This window comes from Tetrao urogallus (assembly GCF_951394365.1).
Source record: "Tetrao urogallus genome assembly, chromosome: 18".
NCBI lineage: Eukaryota > Metazoa > Chordata > Aves > Galliformes > Phasianidae > Tetrao > Tetrao urogallus.
The window spans coordinates 8827010-8848263 of NC_136831.1; the positions used below are offsets into that span (position 1 = coordinate 8827010).

Below are 21254 nucleotides of genomic sequence, written 5' to 3' on the forward strand. Positions count from 1 at the left end.
GTTTGGAGTGGGTGGGATAAAATCCTCATGTCCCCAGTCCAGTCTATCTGAGGTCTGGGCTGGCACCTGAGCCAGGGGGAGAGCTGAGACAGCAGCACTTTGTGAAAGGGGCACAGCCAGGCACACGGTCCAGTTTCACAATGCCTGTAGATGCTGGGGCTGAGGTCCCATTGGTATTTTCCAGCATTGCCACAGGGCCACGCGGCATCCTGTCCACGTTGGCTGCACAGCAGCAAGGGGACAGTGCTGGAGGCACCAAGGATGGTCCATGCATAATGCAAGCAATGGAATCTTGAAGGCTGCCATTGCTTTTCCCCTGCAAGGTGCTGCAGCTGTAAGCTCCTGCAATGCTATCTCTGATGGAGGCTAACCCACAAACATGTAAGCAAGACTCCATCTGTGCCACAGGTGGAAGCAATGAGGCAGCAGATACGCCTGCAGTGGGTTGAGCTGGGTGCCTTGGTCCTACAGCCTCACGGTTGGTCATAGATGTGTGCAACTCCTTTTCTTTGCCATGATTGGGAGGGACTGGGAGAGAAGAGGACAACAAAGGATGAATGTCATTGGCTTTGGGGTTGGAAAAGGTGCCAGGAGGCAGTAACAGCAGGACATTTTACCAGGAGCATCTTGTGCACACCACAGGAGTGTCACCATGCTCTCAGCTAAGCTCTAACCTTCTTCCTTCTCTTTCCTTAGGAGATGAATTAAAATGCAGCACACCACGTGCACGGAGGACAGGATCTACCATGCACTGGAGAGATGTCTGCATGGGCTTAGCAGAGACGCTGTCTCCAGCAGATGGGCTGGTAGGTGACCTGTTGATCGTGAGCTCCCTGACAGCCTTGATGGCACCCTTTTGTTTCTGCATGCTTTACCCTCTTGTTGCTGATCTACCTGGACAGAACAGAGCTGCTGGTGCTCCTGGGAGGCTGAGCGGCCTTTTGTCCCTTCCAACATTCAAAGTTAGAGGTGGGATCCAATCCAGTCCATTTTCCTGAGTTTCTCATAGCAGTAGGAGGGTGGGCTGAGTGGCTGAGCAAGTCAGGTTAGGTCATACAGAGATGCACCCTGAGCAGAGCAGCCATTTGTTTTGCCATGCATTTGCCCATGCATGAGATGGCAGAGAAGGATTCTTTGCTCACTCCAAGAAAGGCCCCTTTCTGTAATCAGCCAGGGATACCTGCTTTGGGGCACAAAGACCTCAGACCCTCTGGGCGTATCCCTGCTGCATTGTCAGAAGCAACTGTTGAGATATAGCTATCGGCTGGTTAATCTGGTTCAGATACCGTGCTGGCCATAAAGATGGGAGCCTCATTCAGAGCACTGGGACAAGATTCAGGGTGGCAAAGGTGAGGGAAGAGCTGCAACAAGCAGAAACCGTTCTTATATATCACATTTTGAATTCTCATCCTCATACTTGCAGTTCCAGGCTGCAATTAAATCACTCCTGTATCCACCTGGGGATGAAAGAAGTGAACATGAGGGATGTCACACCCAGGTTTCTTTATGTCTGTGCAATTCTTCTGCACGCCTCCTCTGCTTTTCCATCATGGGTCAAAGAGGAGCTGCAAACCATCTCCTGTCCGATGCCAGACCCACAGGAGCAACACTGGCTCTGGGGCTGTAGCATCACTGCAGGGCCTGCTTCATGCAGATATCACCAGCACCAGAGCCCTCTGGGCCTCCACGCATTCTGGGTACCAGTTCCTGAAGTGTGACCTACATTCCTGGTTCCTGGAAGCGTGGCTGTGCCTGTAGGAATGCCTCTGCCCGGGCAGCTCCTTGTGCCACTCACAGCTCACCTCTTCCCATCATTACAACTCATCATTCCCCACGTCACTCACTAATCCCAGCCCCTCAGTGCTGGTGGCTGCATGATGTAGCCTTTTAAAAACCACTCTGTAATGTTTCCAGCTCATTAGCGAAGATAAGGCCGACCTGGGCTGTGGGTGGAAGGGATGGGAGCAGCAGTGCTGCCCAGCCTTGGAAGAGCTGCTGCTTCGAGTCCGACCCACTTGTGGTTGTTATAGGAAGTAGTTTGTTACTGCAGTAAGGTGGTGTAGGGAAAACAGAGCATAGTAGAACATATCCTATTTATTTGCACAGAGTGGGAATTTTTTCATGTTCTCCTGCCTTTGTTGTGCAACAAACGCCAGTTTTATTATGGCTGTCCAGTGTCAGAGCTATGCTGCTATTTATGGCAGGGATCTGTTCCTCCTATTTTCCTTGAATCTCTGTCTCATTCTTAGCTGGGCAGCATCCTTCTCCTTTTTCATTTTCAACTTCTTATATCACTTTTATTTCCCAGTTTACTTGCACTCCCCTCCTTTTTCCCTGTGCGATGCACCAAAATAAGGTGTTCCACACTGCAGCTCATTGGGCTGGAGCGCTGCTGGGGCTTTGCTCCATTTTAAATTACTGGAGGTCTAATTTCTGCACAGTAACTTTGCAGGAGGTTGTTCTGGAGAGGATGAATAATTACTTCCGATGTGACGTTTTCACCCGCGTGAGCAACTGAGCTGCTGAGGTTTGTGGAATCAGCAAAGGGCAGAAGTGAGAGTGCTTTGGCATTGCAGATTTACGTCCCAGAGCACATAGTGAGCTCAGGAGCCTAAACTGAGCATCCCTCCTATACTGCAGCATTTATGGGAGGAATCAAGTGGAAAAGTGCTAGCAAACATGATGTGCTTTCCTTCGTGGAGATGCGTTTGGGCACAGTGTGACTGCCTTATTCCTCACTGCTGGGCATGGTAGTAAACTCCTGGTGTGCCACAGGAAGCAAAACGGTGTATTGCTCACAGGAACAGAGTGTTTGGTGGAGGAGTGCACTGGGTCTGGCTGCTGGGGAAATCAGAGGTGTGAGAAGGGCTGCAGGAGGATGGGGACTGAGGGTCTCGATGGGTGGGGAGATGCTGGGGAAGTTGTAGGGAAGCCTGGTGCCCCAAAGGTCCCAGGGAGAGGTGAATGCTGTGTCTGTGTTGTGGGTTGCTTGGTGCCACGAAGGATGAAGGTGCTGCTGAGGAAGGATGGAGGTCATTGGAGAGCCAGAGCAGCATCTGATGATACAATAGTGGGGCTCAGATTGGTGTGCTCAGCTCTAATGAGTCATAGAATCATAGAATGGCCTGGGTTGAAAAGGGCAACAAACATTATCTGGTTCCAACCCCCTACTGTGTGCAGGGTCCAGCAGCCCAGGCTGCCCAGAGCCACATGCAGCCTGGCCCTGAATGCCTGCAGGGATGGGGCATCCACAGCCTCCTTGGGCAACCTGTTCCAGTGCCTCACCACCCTCTGGGTGAAAAACTTCCTCCTAAGTGAAGGGAGGCTGAAAGCACTGCTTGAATGCAGTCATCTAAATATCAGAATTGTGTAGTTGGGGTGCTCCAGTTTAATAACAGAACACTGAACTACCACTAGCTCTCAGCCCTACAGGTTGTAACCCTGGAGCTGATCTCACAGCCTGGTGTGGTGTTTTATGGCTGGGATCGCTGCCCTCCCCATCCCCTGGTTTGCTGGAAGCACCACAGCTGCACACAGTGCAGGATGTGCTGCAGGGCCCCACCTGTGTGGCTCTGAGCCTGGAAATGGAGCTGCAGCGTTCTGCTTTTCTCTCCTTCCAACTGCATCACTTCTGACAGCACCGGGATGCTTGCCCTGAGCACCGTGGGCGAAGGTTCTTCTTTCCCTATCTATCTATCTATCTATCTATCTATCTATCTATCTATCTATCTATCTATCTATCTGTCTATCTATCTATCTATCTATCTATCCGTCTATCCGTCTATCCATGTATCTATCTATCTTTCCATCTATCCATCTATCTATCTATCTATCTATCTATCTGTCCCCATTTGATGCTCTCCCCTCTATGAGCAGCGCAGGGGAAGCAGCAACCGCAGCAGCTGAGGTCAGGAAGGAGCTGCAGCAGGAGGAGGCGGCTCACAGTGCTGCTCACAGAGCCTCATCCTTCCGAGGCCGCCCACGGGGCCAGAACTTGACAGCAATTGAAGCCTCCTGGGTCTCTGCTCACAGCACTTCCTATGGGTGGATATTCCTATCTTCCCCCACCAGTGCTTTCACAGGAGATAATGGGGAACAAGGCTCCAGCATCATACAAGGTTGCCCCCAAGCTGCGCCCTCCCTGCGGACCGCCAGCCTCCTTTGTATCTCAGAGCAAGAAATGTGCTACTGGTGAATCAAGTACAAGTGCAATGTGCAGGACAGTCTGGTTTGAGCTTTCGGTGTGCACTCAGTGTGCATCCTCCCTTTGTCCTTTTGCTGAGCTGTACTGATTCGGATGAGCAGCTGCAAGTAAACTTCTGGATGTGGTTTCCCACCTGGCTGCAGCCTGTCCCTGTTCTGCTCATAAACCAGGTGCTGTTCTGCAGTTCTGTTCGGTTCTGTTCATAAAAGTGCCCTGGTGCCACCACAGTGCCCAGCTGTGTCCTGGCTACCCACAGGGCACCTGCTGAGGGATGGAGGTGACACTTGCAGAGCAGGTGGCTCATGTGCTATTCGTGTCATCTGGGGCTCTCGTTCCTGACCTGTGCATGTGAAGAGCATCACCTTCAGTGCTCAAAGAGCCTTTTTTTTTTCTTTTTTCTGGATACAAGGTTGAACTCTGCTCCCAGTGCTCAGAAAGGTGATGCTTGTGACCAGGACTATGCACAGACAAAAGGGAATTCCCACCCAGTGTCCTGACCGATGCCTGATGGTGCTCTGCTGCACAGTCTTTGTTTATTGTGTCCAGGATTTCCGAGCTGCTTTTTGTGCTGGAGAATATTTTTAGCAAGGATGCAGCTGTTTTGGTGTGTTTTTGGTTACCGCTGCGTTGCCAAATCGAGGAGCCCAGCCCCTGCAGCTTGTAGCTTCCCAGCACTGTTTGCTTTGCTGTGGGTCATCCCAGTACCTTGCTGTGGCTGTGAGTCTAACAGGAATTCCTCTGCTCAGAGCAACGTTAACTCAGCCTTGCTGCATCCTTTGCTTTAGCTCAGATTTCCTGTAGAACACACAGAAATGGGTCAGAGCCCTCGGCCCTGCGTTGTGTTGGCACGATGCTTCCCTCCAGCCCTGCTCTTGTCTCTGCTGTCTTCCCCTGCTCCCAGCTTGCTGTGCATTCAGCCCAGCACTTCTCCAGGGAAGCATCCCAGTATTTCCCTGCCTGAGCCACTGCTGCTTCCTCCTCTGTGCCAGCAGTGAGAGGAAGGAAAGGGCTCGTGCCTGGCTCTGCCCTCTGTGCTTACAGCTATGTTCATGCAGGAAGCCTCTTGCTCCTTGGCTGGTGCTGCACTGCTCAGCTTTGCTGGGCTGGGCTCTTTGGGTGCAAAAGAGCTTGAATTAACCCCAAACCTCCCTGCTGGAGCTGTGTTTCAGGGCTTTGCTTCTTACTGAGATCAGCAAAGCTCCCGTCTGCTCTGACCATATCTCTTGGACGCTGGGTGTTTTCCTGGAGGGTGCTGCTCTTCAGGGCAGCATTGAGTTGTTTGGTCTGCTGGGGTCCTCCGGAGGAGAGCCTTGTTTTTGTGCCATTGCACTGACTTCTCTTAAAGGAAAACTCAGAGCTGAATTACTGTCCATAATGGCTGTGCCCTCGTTGATCAGGTGCCACAACAAAAGGTTGCTCTGGAAAACACTGATCTGTGGAAAATAAAATGTTGCATGGCAGCGAGGGAACTTTGCAATGGGCAACAGCTCCTGCCCTGTTCATTCATCTACAAACATGGCAGGAAGCCAGGAAAACCATGGCCGTCCCAGCACCTGTCTGTGAGGGACAGAGGGAACTACAGCTCCTTCTGCAGTTCTCTTTCAATATCTGGCTATTCTGGATGGGTTTACATGTATTTTATGACTGTTTGGAGGTACTGAGGAGGTGGAATAAATGCTGGGCAGGCTTAGCAGCGATGCTGATGTGTTCACCACCCGCAGCAATGCTGCTGTGAGATCTGACCATGCAGCTGCAGGGCCTGGGAAGCTGTTCAGGGGGTGAGCATCACCCTTGGCTGCAGAGGGGCTGGGATCTGAGTTTTGCCTTTGGTGCACTGGGCTGCAAGAAGAGTGCTGAGAGACTTGGTCAAAAGTGATGCTGCTGTGACAAGCGCCGTTTGGAGAGCTTGAATCTGTCCAGAATTGGGGTGTGATTATTTTTTCCCCCATAGCAATATGACCCAGGCATCAAACACCTCCCCCTGACCCCTCCCTGCTGCTCATCCCTCCTGTGAGCACCATTTGGTCACTGTGCTTTGTCTCCCTTGCAGCAGGGCTGTGCCTGAACTGCTGGAGCCTGCAGGAGCTGGTGAGCAGGGATGCTGGCAACTACCTCATCCTGGTGGAGAAAATCCTCGGCAAGGCCAGGGAGGTGAGTGGGGGCTGCTGGCTTTGGGGAGGAGCTTTGCAGGTCCTGATGGGCAATTCGGGGTTGTGTTCGAACCCCATTGGTGGGCAATGTTGGTCCAGCAGCTCCAAAGTGATGGATACGGAGATTTTGTTGAGGCTCTGCCCAGCTTCCTGCAGTGTGGGGGATGGAGCTGGGGCAGCTGAAGCATCAGTGGGGCTCACTGTGTTGGCTGCCATGCCCAACCCTGTGTGGGAGAGCTCAGGGCCGCCTGGGGCTGCAGGCAGGAGGACTGGGGGGAATGCCATGATGTGGGAGGAATTCTGGGGTTCATGTGATGGGGTAAATGCTGCCTTTTATTTCTGAGGGAAGAAAGGCTGCCTCGCTAATACATTAACGTGATTGCTGCTACTGTTTAATCGACGAGTTGTTTTCAGTGGCTGGGATTGATCTTGTTACAATGACGTTGTATTATGTTGTGCTGTACGTAAATTTTTCTTGCACTTTGTGCCATGCTTGTAAACAAAGGGAAATGGTGTCTGCAAGCCTGCTTTTGAGCATTCCCTACGCCCCTTGTGGAAATAATCCTGCTGAGATTGGGACAGAAATGCATGCTTTGCACTGGGCTTTGCCATTTGCAATCCCTAAGCAGGGCTGGGCTGCCTGCTTTGGTCCACCTGCATAAAATTTTATGCAACTCTGCAAGGATCGAGAGCATCAGAGGGTCAGGAGCTCGGCTGGATGCGGCTTCTCAAGAGTAAAGGCAGAGTGTGCCACTGCCTGCTGCTTCTGTGGGTGCTTTAGGGGGATTTTCCCATGGGGATGAGCTGTCTCCACCTGTTGGGGATGGTTGCACAGTGGTGTGGATTGAGAGGGCTCAGATGCACTCACAGGGGAACATCTGGCACCCCCATGCTCACCCTTCTCCCTTTTGCTGTTTCCTACAGGTGCAGGAGAAGTGTGACTACGACCTGGTGATGCCCCTGGCCCTGCTTTTCTACTACGCCGTCCTCTATGTAAGTCAGCTGCACACAGCACTCCCCAACCCCCTGTAGCTGCCATCTGCAAGGTCCCACTCTGCTTTGGTCTGCTCCTCTCTGAAAAGATCCCATACGAATCTGCAGGGATCAAGGGCAAGGAACGGCTGCACAAGCTGCAAGAGATGAAAAAAAATGCACTTTGGTGTTTTTAATCTTTGCATTTAAAGATGGGTCAGTCAGAAAGGGAGGCAGTATCTCTCTTCAGAGAAGCCAAATTGTTTTCATTGCACTGTAGAGTTGGGCAAAATGCGCAGACAATGCTAATGAAAAGGAGCAGAGCATTCACAGGAAGTATTTTTTTATTATCATTATTATTAGCACAATGCATCATTATCCCGAGGAAATCATTGCTGCCAGGTCTTGCAAAAGCACAGACTTCAATGTGATTCATCTGCATGGATCTATGGCTGTTAAAAGGGAGTTTATATATAGGCTGTGGCATGTGAGTCTGGGGAGGCGCAGGGGAGGAAGCTGTTCTGCAGCTGTGCCCAGTGAGGTGCTTTTGCTCTTCCTTAGAAGAGGATGGGGTGTCATGGGGTGAGCCCTGATCCCATCCGCTCCTCCTCCCATCCCACCCCATAACCCCCTGGGCTTTATGCAGAGCTCCAGCACCAGCTCCTTGCTCCCTTTCTCACCACCCCTCCCCATCCCTGCAGGCTCCCCACATCCCACCAGACTCCGAGCTGCTCCTGAAAGCTGCCAGCGTCTACCACAGCTTCCTCACCTGGCCCGTGCCCTACTGCGACGTTTTCCGTGAGCTGCTCACTTTCATCAGTGATGAGCTCAAGGCACCAGGTGAGTGCTCTTGCCCTGCCGTGGGCTTTCGTGTGACACTGATGCTGCTTCCCTGGGTGAGCAAAGCCCCCAGCGTATGCACAGTGTGACTGTGATCTCTCTGATTTCTCTGATTTCTCTGGAGGAGCAAGGCAGGATTTTGGGGATGTGTTTTTGGGGTGCTGCCTTGTGGGCAAAGTAATGGGAGCATCCGATCTCGGCCCAGGGCTGGTGTGGATTAGCATGGACTGTCACTATTTCCTGGCTGCCTTTCAGTCTGCTGGTCTTTTGCATAGCAAAGCTCATGCCAGCAGCTTCCGCCGAGCCACAGCCTTTGCTCGAGGTGCTCTGTGGCATAACGAGGGTGCTAACAGTGGGTCCATTCATCAGCATGAAGGTGGTGGGAGGGTCTGAGCCTGCTGTGGGGTGGAGTTTCCATAAGGCTGAGGAACTCCCCAGCTGTGTCCTTGCAGAAGAGATGCTGCCTTGTGATCCGGCTTTGGGCATGTGGAGTGGCAGCAGCGCCCCAATTAATTAGGGACTCTTTGCTGATACCCTGTTGTTCCCAATGGAGCAGCTCTTCCAATTATTTCTCAAAAGCCCTGTCTCCTAATCTCCCCATCTTTCCGTGGCTCACGGAGAGCTGTCACTGCACAGAGCAGATTTCAGCCATCATTTTGTCTTGCACAGGGCCGTGATCTGCTCTGAGCAGGGCTGGGGAAGGCTTGGAAGGGGATGGGGGCTGCAGGTGGGCCTGCTGATACCACCTTGTGTCCTTAATACAGACAGCTGGTTTGGAGATGGAATGTGAAACACAAGGTCTCCATCCATGCAAAGCCCCAAGGGGCACACTGTTAATCTTTTAATGAGACAAGGAAAGATAGGGATGGATGCCCACCATTAAAATCCCCTTTGCAAGTCTCTAAGGAGACCCTGGCCACCCGGAGAGGTGTGTCTGGGCCATCACACAGCTCCTGGCCTCCAGAAGGAGCAGCAGGGCTGATGTGATCACAGGGATGCTTGTCCCAGCTCCTCCTTGGCCGTATATTGCTGTGACACCACTTGGGGCCCTGCTGTAAAGACCACTGGAAAAGCCCCAGCACTGGGGATGTTGCTTCTTTCTGCCCTTACCATGCTGTCACAAGTGCCCAGGGCTGCTGAGCTGGGGACTTCGATCCAAGGGCTTTTCCCCTCCTACAAAAGGGGTTCCCCCACCACTGCATGAAGCAGCTGATGGGAGGTGTTGGTGTGTGGGGGCGGGTGCCACAGAGCAGCCAAGAACAGTGAAAATGTGTCCTCTGCTGGAACACTGGCCAGGACCTCACAGCCTCTGTGACCTGACGAGAGGCTGAAGCAACAGTTTTGACTGAGATGGGGTAAATATTAACTGAGAACAAGCTGCTGTCAATATTTGCCAAGAATGTTATAGCTTTTATCTACAAGCTGGGGCTGATGTCTCTGAAAGAGTGGTGCAAACTGAGGGGGCTGTGGGTACTCCTCCCGTGTTGGTGCAGCTCTGGGGCTGTCAAGCAGCAGTTGGGGTTGGGATGTGGCTGCCCATGGTGCTAAGGGTGCTGGATCTTGTTGATGCCATCTTTCCCAGTATGCCCCTCCTGCTGTTTAGGGTGGGATGGGCTTTGCTGTTGTCTCCCAGTCACAAGGACTGCGACTCCAGGTCCAGTAGATGTCATCCTGATGGCACCATGGGGGCATTCCTGGGGGAGGCAGCTTGGGGACATGGGCTGCCCATGCTAGACTCAGTCCTACCAGAGCCATCGTGGGCTCTGTCCCTGCAGGAGGGGCAGTGGCTGTGACCTGCTGGCCACAGGGACATCCAGGACTGGAAGGATAAAGCAAGGGGCAGAGTCTGCTGAATTATCACTGGTGTAACCCACAGCAGCCAGCAGTGGGGCTTCAGGGGCTGGACATGGAGCTGCTTCCCCTTCCCACTTTCTGGTTCCTCTCCCACTGCTCCCTTGCTCCTGGGCTCATTCCCCTTGCACTCGAGTTGTGCTTTGCATCTGTAAGGACTTTTGCTGCTGCTGTTCCTGCTACAGCAGACAGCACCTGGAGCAGGGCGGCCTGTGGTACCCCCATAGCTTATGTCCTCTGCTTTCTCCCCCAGGGATTTCCTTCCAGAGGTTGGTGAGGACGGAGCAGGGGCTGCCTGTGAAGAACTACCAGAGCTCCACTGTGTAAGTGCAGGCACTGCTGGCCTTGCTCCAGCATTTCCACTATCCCATGCTACTTCTGCAGCAACAGCAGAGTTGCAGCAATCAGCATCTCAAAAGTAGAGGTGGTGACAGGGGAGAAGAGCTGGATGGCAGAGCTGAGCTGTGGAAAGGGAGGGGGAGAGTGGTTGTGACATTTCCACAACCACAGATGTGTACCTACAGGCATCCTGTGCTGGATATCCCCAAACAGGGAGACAGATCTGAGGGCAAATCTGAGGCAGGGAAGGCAAAGGCTTGAGCCACCAGGCCAAAGCAGAACAGGAGCAAGCTCACACCAGTGCAGCAGTGCAGGGCTCGCTGGTTCAGTCAAACCCTGCACCTTACTTGAGGGCTGAACGTTTCTTCCTGCCCTGGCACCTCATTTGTAAATAGGGAAATGAGCCCAGGCAGTACGTGCCCATCCTGGCTGCAGGGACAGTCCTTTCACAGCTACCCCTGCTCACGATGGGAAGGCTGTCCTGTTGCTTTGGCTTCTATATGCATGCTGCACAGCTTGGGATCTGCACCAGTATCCCACCCAGCTGCACTGATGCTGTTGTGTTGCTTTCCTATTACAGCTGCCCTGCTCTGTGCCAGTGCAAGTGCAAGCACCTGTGGTGGCTGCATTTGCATGAAACCCTGAAAACTTGGCACAAGACTGTACACAAGCTGAATGTCAAGCTTTTTGAAAGCTTGTGCCCTTTGCCTGAGCTTTCTAGAACCAGTTGCACCTTGGCCCATCCTTAATTCAGAGCTGGTTTTGTTCAGTTATGTGCATCGTTCACGTCCATAAATGTAAGCACACGGCTGCGTGCTCTCCAGGATTTGGGAATTTAAAGCCTGCTGGTGTTCATGTTGTGGTCCAGAGCAAAAAGCCTTCCCAGCTGAAGGATGTGGCTCTTCTCTCCAGCAGCAGCTCCTGGAAAGAAGGCAGCCTTGCTGGTGGCAGAGCAGGAGGAGGTGAGCTATGTGTGCAAGGGCTTCCCATGAAGCCTGCCAGCCTCACATATTTTCCTCCAGACGCCCTCAACAAGGAGGAAAATGTAGCTCATACCTGCACCATCTCCCTGCCGAAGTCCTTCACAAAACTTAAAGCCCTGCAGCAACTTAAAGCTCAGAAGGGATGCTCAACTCTTTACAAGGGCAGATGATGGCAGGACAAGGGGAAATGGTTTTAAGTTGAAGGAGGGAAGATTTAGGTTGGATTCAGGGGGAAGTTCTTCACTATGAGAGTGGTGAGCTGCTGGAACAGCTGCCCAGAGAGGCTGTGGATGCCCCGTCCATTCCTGGAGGTGTTCAAGGCCAGGTTGGATGGGGCAGCCTGGTGTAGTATTAAATGTGGAGGTTGATGGCCCTGCATGTGGTGGGGGGTTGGAGATTCATGGTCCTTGAGGTCCCTTCCAACCCGGGCCATTCTGTGATGCTGTGTGATTCTGTGAAGCTGTGATGTTCACCTTGCAAAAGAAGACGTTTTCTGATTTTCTGTTCCCCTCTCCATCATAAATGCTGGGTGTCCAGTTTGGACAACTGGCTGCTAGGCTGGAGCCCTTCTGGGGCTGGTGATATTGCAGATATGTCAGAAGAGATGATGCCAGGGAGGGGCAGGACAGAGGATTCCCACCCACCCTCACCGCCAGCATGGCTCTGGCGCTCCTGCACAGCCACATCCGCAGCTCTTGTGAAGGGACGCTGCCATCTAGCGGGAATTTACCCAGTGTTGCGCACCAGCAGCGTGCCAGCCTGGCTGCCAGCTCTAACAGCCATCCCGTGTCCCCAGGACGGTGCTGCTGCTGAACCGCTCCGAGGTGCAGAGCGAATTCCTCTCCATCGCAGAGAAGCTGAGCGGCACTGAGCCGCCCCGGCACGCCGCGCTCATCCTGCTGCTGGAGCACCTCTACCAGGTCACCTTCGGCACCCGCTGCGACCTGGGCAGCCTGCGCTGCCTCCTGAAGGTAGGCACGGCCTTTCCCTTCTCTTCTCGGGTCTGGGCTCTGGTGCTGTGCCCCCAGCTGGAGACAGGAAAAGCTCCCTGTTGTGAAACGCAGCAAAAAAATGTCATTTGATTCCAGGAACTCTTTGCTCTGGTGTTTATGGGGGGTAAAAACTTGTGGTGAAATCCTGTAGGTGTGTTCGAATGCATTAAGGGACAAGGGAAGGGAGCCGGACACCCTTTTTCCCTGGGTAATAGTGACAAGGCTCATGGCAATGGCTCAACGCCATCGGGGTGGGCTCAGATTAGATATGAGAAAAAACTGCAGCAACTTAAAGCTCAGAAGGGATGCTCAACTCTTTACAAGGGCAGATGATGGCAGGACAAGGGGAAATGGTTTTAAGTTGAAGGAGGGAAGATTTAGGTTGGATTGGATATGTTGGATAGTTGAAACCAATGATCTTCTGATGGTGGAACTATTCTTTCTCCTACTCTACTCCTTACTCCTCCTCTACTCTTATCCCACTCTGTTCATTCTGTATTTGTATATGATTTGGAGGGTTAGTGGAGGGAAGAGATACAGAGCTTCAGACTCCGTGACCATCCCTACAGACCTGTGCTCCCCTCCACCTCTCCCTTGGCTCTGCTCTCCCCAGGCCAAGACATTGGAGGAGCTCTCTGAGATCTACGCCAGTGCTGCTGAAGCTCAGGAGGTGGCAGCTGCCAGCAGTGACCCCGTGCTGGCCCGGGAGCGGCTGCAGAGCGTTCTGCACAACATTGCTGGGGCAGCTGCGCTTCCTGTCATTGGAGGTGAGAAGTCCCTGCACTCTTCTTGCTTCCTGGGTCCAGTGCCAGCTTGATCCCACCATCAGCCATGGGTTCCCTTGTGCTGTGAGCTACACTTGGAAGTGTGAAACCCTGTTTTGTGCAAAACTTTAACCTGGCACAATAAGACAGGGACTGGGTTTGTTTTTTTTTTTTCTCTATTTCATCGCTGCATGATGAGCCAGATGTTTTTTCTTGTCAAAAAACAATAATCCATCTCCAGCCTTTGTGGCCAAGATGGGAACATTCAGTCAGAAAACCAGCTGTGGCAGCAATGTCTGCTGCCTGACTTGGTGGCTCTGAGGAGTCACATGTGACTTCATGGGTTAATGACAGCATTGTTTCTCTACATGATGTGAACTGCCCATATAACCAGCATGGGGTGGGCAGCACCCCATGGCTCTGACCATTTAGATGCCCTGTGTGGGGCTTGCAGCATGGGGAGGGTCCCCACAAGCTGACTCCTCTCCTCTCTCCACAGGAGATGCGCAGCCCCGCAGGCTGCAGCCCATCCCCATCCCTACTTCACGCTGCTATGCTTACAGCTGGGACCAGGATAACTTTGGTAAGCAGAGAGGGGTCCTGACCTCTTTGGCTTCCCCATTCCTGGAAGACCTCTTCTGGCCCCATGAAGGTTGAGCATTCGTGGCTTCATGGCTGCAGTGTGCTGAAGGGTTTGTTCTCTAGTTTGTTCTCTAGCTTGGGCTTTGTCACCTTCCTGACTGTCCATTTAGGGTTTGATAATCCAAACACCTTGCATCCCTCTTCCCCTCTGATTTAACCCAGATAGGATGCAGGGTGCATTGGGAACTCTGCATGGGAAGGAAGCAAAAACCCAACCACTCTTTGTTTTTAGAGAACCCAAACAGAATGTGATGTCAAACGAGTTTTGTTTTGTCATCGTATCAGAGCGCCTTATGGAAACCTAAAAGTGCTCGGGAAGAGTTTTTAGCTCTTTGTTTGAAGCCATGCAGGGTTAGACAGAATGCTGGCCATGCTGCCATAGGGCCGTTGCGTGGGATGCCCATGCACTGCTCGCGTTTCTGATCTCCCTCCCATGCCTTTCAGATGTCCTCAATGATGTCCTCAGCAAGGAGTGCAGCGTTGTTGAGCCTGTGGCCTCAGAGAATGAGGAGGATGAGGAAGAGGAAGAGGAGGATGTGGAAACAGATGGCTGTTCCCCAGAGAGGGACTCACTGCTGTCCCCCATCTCCTCCATTTCCAAAGACTCTGTGTACTCAGCGCTGTCAGAAGAGGGACCCAAGCCCTCCCGCGTGTCCCTCTTCAGCAGCTCCAAGGACTCCATCTCAGAGCTGACAGTGGTCTCCAAAAAGTCCTTGCGGTCTTTTGTCTCCAGCCTGAAGGACTGCATGGACAGCGGGTACGCAGAGGACAGCGACGAGAGCTCCCTGGACATGATTGGGCGGCCGGAGCTGAAGATGGAGAAGACCCACCACAAATACAGACACACGCTGACCAACAAAATCTACAAACTTTTCAAGAGCAAAAGCCAGCTGGTCCTCAGGAGAGACCTGAAGGACTGTCCAGATATGGGCTCGCTCCCACTGCGCCGTGCTGAGAGCCTGTGCCACCCCCCGGCCAAGCCCCGCATCCCGGCACGCTCCCGGCGCGCTCACTCGTTGCCGCAGCACGGGCTGGGCCAGAGGCTGCAGACCCCGCAGACCCCACAGCTGCCCAGCCTGCCCCGCCGGCCCTTCCTCAGCTATGACGAGGATGCCAAAGTGGCCACCATGCGTGTGGTGGTCTTCGGCTCCGACCGCATCTCAGGGAAAGTAGCCCGAGCCTACAGCAACCTGAGGTGAGCGGGGCAGCGCGGGGACGTGGCTGTGGGCCGTGGTGGGGTCCATGCCTTGAAGGCTTGCTGCTGTGGTCACCGGGGTCCTGGTGTGGGGGACATCCAGCTGCTTTTGTCTGCCAGCGGGGACGGTGACTGCCAGGTGACATTGTCATTAAGTCAGTGTGGCACAGACAAGCCATTTTCTATGTGTGCCTTCCATCGCTGCCTCGCTCTGAGGAGACGGGGTCCTCCAGCTACCACTGGAGTCTAATTCTACACATCACATCCTGCCTTGCCAGGCTGTACCGAAGGACATTGCTCACCCAGCCCTCTCCCTGCTTCTCCTAGGCTGAAGGAGAGCACCTGCCCTACACTGACAAGGTACTTCAAGCTGCAGTTTTTTTATGTCCCCGTGAAGAGGAGCTGCCCCTTTCCAACGGCCCTGCTGATGCATCCTCCTCCATCCCCAAGCGACCTGCAGCTCCGCGCCTCAGCACAGGTGGTACGTGTCCTCATCCCACAGCAGGCTGGGCAGCAGCAGCCCTGGGGTCTCTTCCACCAGCCCTAAGCCAGGGCAGAAGAGCCGGGGGGCTCCGGGGTGACCCCCCATCTCTGGTTTCAGGAGCCCACCTCAGCTGGGGCGGAGAGCAGCACCAACGACATCTCCCACTACATCGGCATGTTGGACCCATGGTACGAGCGGAACGTTCTGGGGCTGATGAACCTGCCCATGGATGTCCTGTGTCAGGTATGAACGTGTTGGCTGGGAGAGCCCGGTGTCCCCTTCCCTGAGGCACATTTGCTGAACATCGCACCTGAAGCTGCCCGACAGGCTGTGCTGTGTGTGGACGTGGGGTGGAAACGGGTGGTTCTGGTGGTCAGGAGGAAGGTTTCCATCCCTGAGGTGGTGGTGCTGGGCTATAGGTCCCACATATCCATCAGGGTTGTGACCCCCCTCCTCACTGCAGTCTGCCAAGCCTGAGGCTGAGCCCCAGGAGGACTCCCGGGAGCAGCTGCCCATCCTGGCCGACATGATCCTCTACTACTGCCGCTTTGCCACACGCCCCGTCCTGCTGCAGCTCTACCAGACCGAGGTAGGCAGAGGAGCTCAGCAGGGGAAAGGGGGTCCTCTGCCTGTATCACCAACGTGGGGCCCACCTGGGAGGTGGGTATGGGTATGGCAGAGCTGCTGTGTGCTGGTGGGGCTGAGCTTGGTCTCCTTGTATTCCCCTGGGGACCTGCGCACGTGGGCCCACAGCGCTGTGGCTGATGCTCTGGCTAAGGGATCAGGGGTCTGCAGGTCCTGGCCCAACCATTCTCAACTGACACGAGCAGTTTTCCTTCCCAATACCTTTCTGCCCTACACAAGAGAGATTCCTGTCAGTGCTGGCAGATCAATCACATTGCTGGAAATCTCTCTGGTGTTCTTTTTCCCAAGCCAAACCCCTCCACATAATCCCTTCCCCATAACCTGCTGTGCAAGAAAGTTTTCCTGCAGTGGAGAAGGTTTGAATGCATTTCTGTGCTCGTCTTTGATGGTTCATGTGCTGATGGTCTGTTAAAACAGTCTGAGGTGTAGCTGGAGGAAAGTGCCACCCGAGGCAGTGGTTGAAGTGTGTATTTTCAAAGCTGAAATAATTTGCCCATTTCCTGTGGAAAGAAGTGAGAGGGGCAGGTTACATCCTCCAGCTCCACGGCCCTGTGAGGTCACCTCATCACCACATCTCCTCTCTCCTCCTGGCAGCTCACCTTCATAGGGGGGGAGAAGATGACCGAAGTCTTCATCCACTCCCTGGAGCTGGGTCACTCGGCGGCCACACGGGCCATCAAGGCGTCAGGTCTGTGACTGTTCCTTCTTCTTTCTCCCCACTTCTGCAGCTTTGGGGTGGGTGTCCACACACTGCCGGGCTGGGAGATGTCTGCCAAGAGGGGCTGCAGGGATGCAGGGGGAGGGAGAGGACTTTGGCCTCAATGTGGGATCCAGGAAGGCTCTGAAGCTAGGCTTCAGGTTCTTGCATTCCCCTTCAGGAATGAAGCCGTGACCATACCTTGCTCCTTTTACTTCTGTTAACTCTCTGAGTGTATGAGCTGTAAAGCAGTTTCAAGCCTGCAGCTCGCAGGACATCTCTTGGCTAACCACTGTACTGCATCCCAGCACTGTGTCATGCTTTTAACCTGCAGCTTTTCTGACATCTCGTCTTGTCCGTTTGAACAGAGCTCACCAAGCACCCCTTCCCCCACAAACTATCATCACCCCACTCCCCCAAAGTGCTGACTTGGCCAAGGAGCTGGGTTAGCCATGCATCCTCTTATTGCTTTTGTGCCTTCCCCGGAGCACTGCCCCTGCTGCACTGCTCTCAGTTTGCAGTGCTTTGCCCTGTAACTTCTGCACTGGATGGATTGCTTTCTGGCAGCTTTTAAGCCACATTTTCCTTTCTGCTCTGTGTCTGCATTCATCAAAGCAGGATTTTTTTTTCCCTTTTCTGTAGGTACTGAGTGGTGCTGCGTTAGCAGCCCTGAAGATTGGGGAGAAAAGGTCACCAGGTGACATTTGCTCCTTGTTTTGTGCAGGTCCGGGCAGCAAAAGGCTGGGCATAGATGGAGACAGAGAAGCAATCCCACTAACACTACAGATCGCCTACAGCAAGGTGAGCACGTGGGGACTGCAGAGCACAGATGTGTCAGAAATCCACCTCAGTGCTGTCTCAGCTGGGGGCTGAAAGGGACAAGTGCTGAGAGCGTGCTGGTGGAGCCTGAATCCAAGGCGAGCGGAGCCAAAATGAACCTAATGTTCAACTTGCTGGCTAATTGGTGGTGGCTTTCCACTCCTGAGAAGCCCAAGATAATAAGGAATGTGCAGCCAGCTCCCATAGCCTTGATGCGTGCTGGGTGCCAGTTTATATCAGTAGGCATTGCTTCCAGGGAGCAATCTCCTGCTGCTCACAGCAGTCCTATTTTTGTGGTTTCTCTGTAATTACTTGGTGTTACCTCTGATCAATTTTTGTAATTCCAAGGCCAAACACATTTTAATGCCTACTCAAAATTTGCCTGTTCAGCTTCAGGGAAACCCAGGTCTGGGTCAGCCCACCACAGGAGGTAGAAGTGGGAGGCAGGGTAACAGCCTGAAGAATGGCATCTCACATGCTTCAGTTTGTCCCTGCAGACAGCCATCAGTGGAAGGAGTCAGTGGAACGACGTTGAGAAGGTCTGCACATCTGTTAACCTCAGCAAAGCCTGCAAGAAGTACGAAGAGCTGGGTGGGTACAGCTGAGCTTTGGGGCTCGGGGTGGGAGGCAGTGGGAGGGAATGGTGGAGTGAGATGACAGCTTGGCTCCTCTAGGCAGAGCAAAGCAGGGATGTGTGACTGCAGAAGACACCTGGGAGGTGCCTGTTGCTCCCTGGGGCAAGAGATAGGGCAGCCTCTGGCTCTCCTTTGCACCATGCCAGGGTTGAAGGGCATTTGATTTCCCGTTATCCTTTAGCTTCAAGCTAGGGGAGTCTGCTGCATTGGGTTGCCCCTTAGGAAGAGGTTAAAATTCCTAAATAAAGAACTGAGGGAAGAAGTGCTTGTACTGGGTGCTGCCATCACAGCAGCAGTGTCCTGCAGCCAGCCTTCTGCAGGCTCTCACTGCAGCTCCGTTTCCTTCCTGCCCTCGCAGATAGCTGCTGCCATGTTGGTTTGTTTCAATAATTACCTTTTTTTTTTTCAGTTCAGGTTGCTCAGAGGGTATGAATAAGGCTTTGAAGCTTCTAAAGGCAGCAAGACTTTTAGTCTGTTAGCTTGCTGATGTAGAAGCAACACCTTCTCGTTCTTGCTTGAGCTCTGCTATTTTGACAAGCAGACACACAGTTCCGAGCAAACTGAGGATTTTTTTGGATCCTCTTTCCTTGTGTGCTTTTTGTCTGGCAGATTTCTATTCGTGAGCAGAGCAGCCAGGTCAAATAGGTGGTCTACCAACCAGGAGATAGCTCCTATGTGCCCCACGGAGCTCCACCTAAATCTCCATTCCTCCTGTTGGTGCTCCATCTGTTAAGTCCTGCAGACAACCTTGGAAATACTCCAGCAGGAGTTAGTTGCTCATCTCCTGTGTGCTTTGAGTTGGGTGTTTCTGTGCGAGTTCAGGAGCTTTGCTTTGTGCACTGGCTTTGTTTCAGGGCATGACTTCAGCTCAGTGCTTGGGGAGAAGCTTCTCCTTCCTGAATCTCCTTCCTTCCAAATAAAACTGGTCTCCTGAGGGTCTCCGTGTTTTCACACTCAGTGGTTTGGCCACAGGATGTCACTGTAATTCCAGACAAGCAGGAGCATCTCCAAGCAGACTGCAGGAAAGGCCAAACTGGGAGAGCTCTTGATGCTGAGTCCATTGCTTTTCTCCTGTTTAGGGGCTCAGATACTTACTTGTTCTTTGCTGCTGTGTTTTGAAGATGATCCCTGTCTCCCTCATTGCTTTCCTACCATGCAAGTAGGAAAGCTACAGCTACACTGTATTTCCCTGCAAGTGGAGTCTTGCTGGGACCCACTTGCTTTGGGACGTGTTGTTGGGCAGGGGTACCAGCTGAGTTCCTACCAGGATCCCCAGGTGATAACAGTTCCCTTTTTGTTACAGCCTCAAAGACGGAGTGTCTCAACTTGACCATGACGGAGGTGGTTAAAAGGCAAAACTCCAAATCCAAAAAAAGTTTCAATCAGGTAACTCAAATCATGGTGCTTTTACATTTGGTAACAGGGGCTCCTCAGATGGGAGGGAAGCAGGGCAAGAGGTGGAGTTTGAGATCTGTGGAGCTGTCAGTAACTCCTTGGGGAATCCTGTTTGTGTTGGCCATCGGCCCCAGCTTTGGGGCGCCCTGCTCTCCTTCCCTGCACAGGGTTAATGCACAGAGCCTGTCACATCCCTCACTTGGACTCCTTTTCTATCAGCAGCTCAGCGTGTCCCAGATAAAGGTAGACAAGGTCCAGATTATTGGTGTCCAGTCCTCCTTCGCCGTGTGCTTGGATCAGGACGAACAGAAGATCCTGCAGAGTGTAACCAGGTGAGATCTGCAATGTGGCACCAGCCTCCCAGGGTGGTGCATCCTCTGTCTAAGGACTTGTCCACAAAGTACAGGTGACCAGGAGGGACAACGTCCTGATCACCATGGTGTACCTGTGCCAGATGCCCAAGCTGGTGTGACATAGCTTCAAGATCTGTAGTGCAGTTTTGTTCACATGGGATGGATGATCATATCCCAAAAGCATTTTACCTTTTATGACTGCCACAGCCTAGAGGGTGATCTCTAGTCAACTGTTCAGCTTCTTGAAGAGCTCTTCCAGCAAGACCAGTCATAAGTCAGAGAAAAGTCATGCATTCTAAATGGGTACTTGGGGAGCATTAGGTGTATATGAGCAGAGCCTTCAACTTCTTAATCTCACTGGAGTCCTCCATCACCTTTGACATGCCTATTCATCTCCCACTCATGATTTTCATGCAGAGCCTGGGGTAGAGCATGCAAAAATTGTTTATTTGACTGTTCTTCCATCCATTGTGCCCCCAGGGCAGAAGCTGGCACCCTGGGACGGGATTTGTAAACTCACTGTGCTTCCATGGGCACAAAGAGATCAAACCAGCTGACCCACTGGAAAAAAGATTTCAGATGTTGTTTCATTTCCTAAAGAAAAGTTTCTTAGTTAACTTGTTTGCTGTGAAACCCAAGGGACTAATGTGAGAGTACAGTGCGGGAAATGTACAAGGAGCTATTTCCATTTCACCAGAACAGTAGAGGTGCAGAAATTCTCATTTTCTCTAATGGGTGTCAGAAATGGCTCTGTGTGGATCCTTCTGCTCTGGATCCCAACCTGAGCCAGCTTATAGGACCTGAACCCTAACATTCAAACCCCAGTCCTGTTAAAGACTGCACTGATTCCTGCTTGCAGAGTTTCTGCTGCACACCATGACTGTGATTCTCAGCCACACACCCGACGTACATCTTGGTTTCTTTTTGCTCCCTCGCAGGTGTGAGATCTCTGTGTGCTACAGACCAAGGGACAGTGATCCTCTTGCACTGAGAAGGTCCTCTTTGACTCCCCAGGACCCCTCTGAGTTTCATTCTCTCCTGTGTTTACCCATTTCCACCTTCAGTGGAGCGTTGCCATAGAAGAACCCTGTGCTCTCATTGGACCAGACATGCATCCAACACCAAAATGAAGCTGTCCTGCTGGAGACCAGCCACTTTTGTCCAAGACATCCTGCAGTCTGAAGCCATAGTGTGGTGATTGAACTGCTCCTGATGTGAGCTTAGCCCATCCTTGGGAAATGATGTTAGCGTCAGGCTCCGGTACAGCTCAGGATTCCCTGGGAGGAAAGTGAGA

At 52.7% G+C, this 21254-nt stretch overlaps 1 protein-coding gene across 1 annotated transcript; it reads left to right on the top strand.

The window, feature by feature from the left end:
* Positions 1-709: 709 nt before the first annotated feature.
* On the top strand, positions 710-21040 carry PIK3R5 (phosphoinositide-3-kinase regulatory subunit 5; the record flags this gene model as incomplete). Its single annotated transcript, XM_079544189.1, has 18 exons — positions 710-806; positions 6255-6355; positions 7279-7347; positions 8028-8166; positions 10271-10340; positions 12136-12310; positions 12945-13098; positions 13595-13678; positions 14182-14932; positions 15260-15413; positions 15534-15659; positions 15880-16005; positions 16656-16749; positions 17483-17559; positions 18075-18168; positions 19516-19598; positions 19827-19939; positions 20899-21040. 18 exons carry the CDS (start codon positions 710-712, stop codon positions 21038-21040), a joined length of 2649 nt encoding a protein of 882 aa, XP_079400315.1.
* Between the last annotated feature and the right edge of the window lie 214 nt (positions 21041-21254).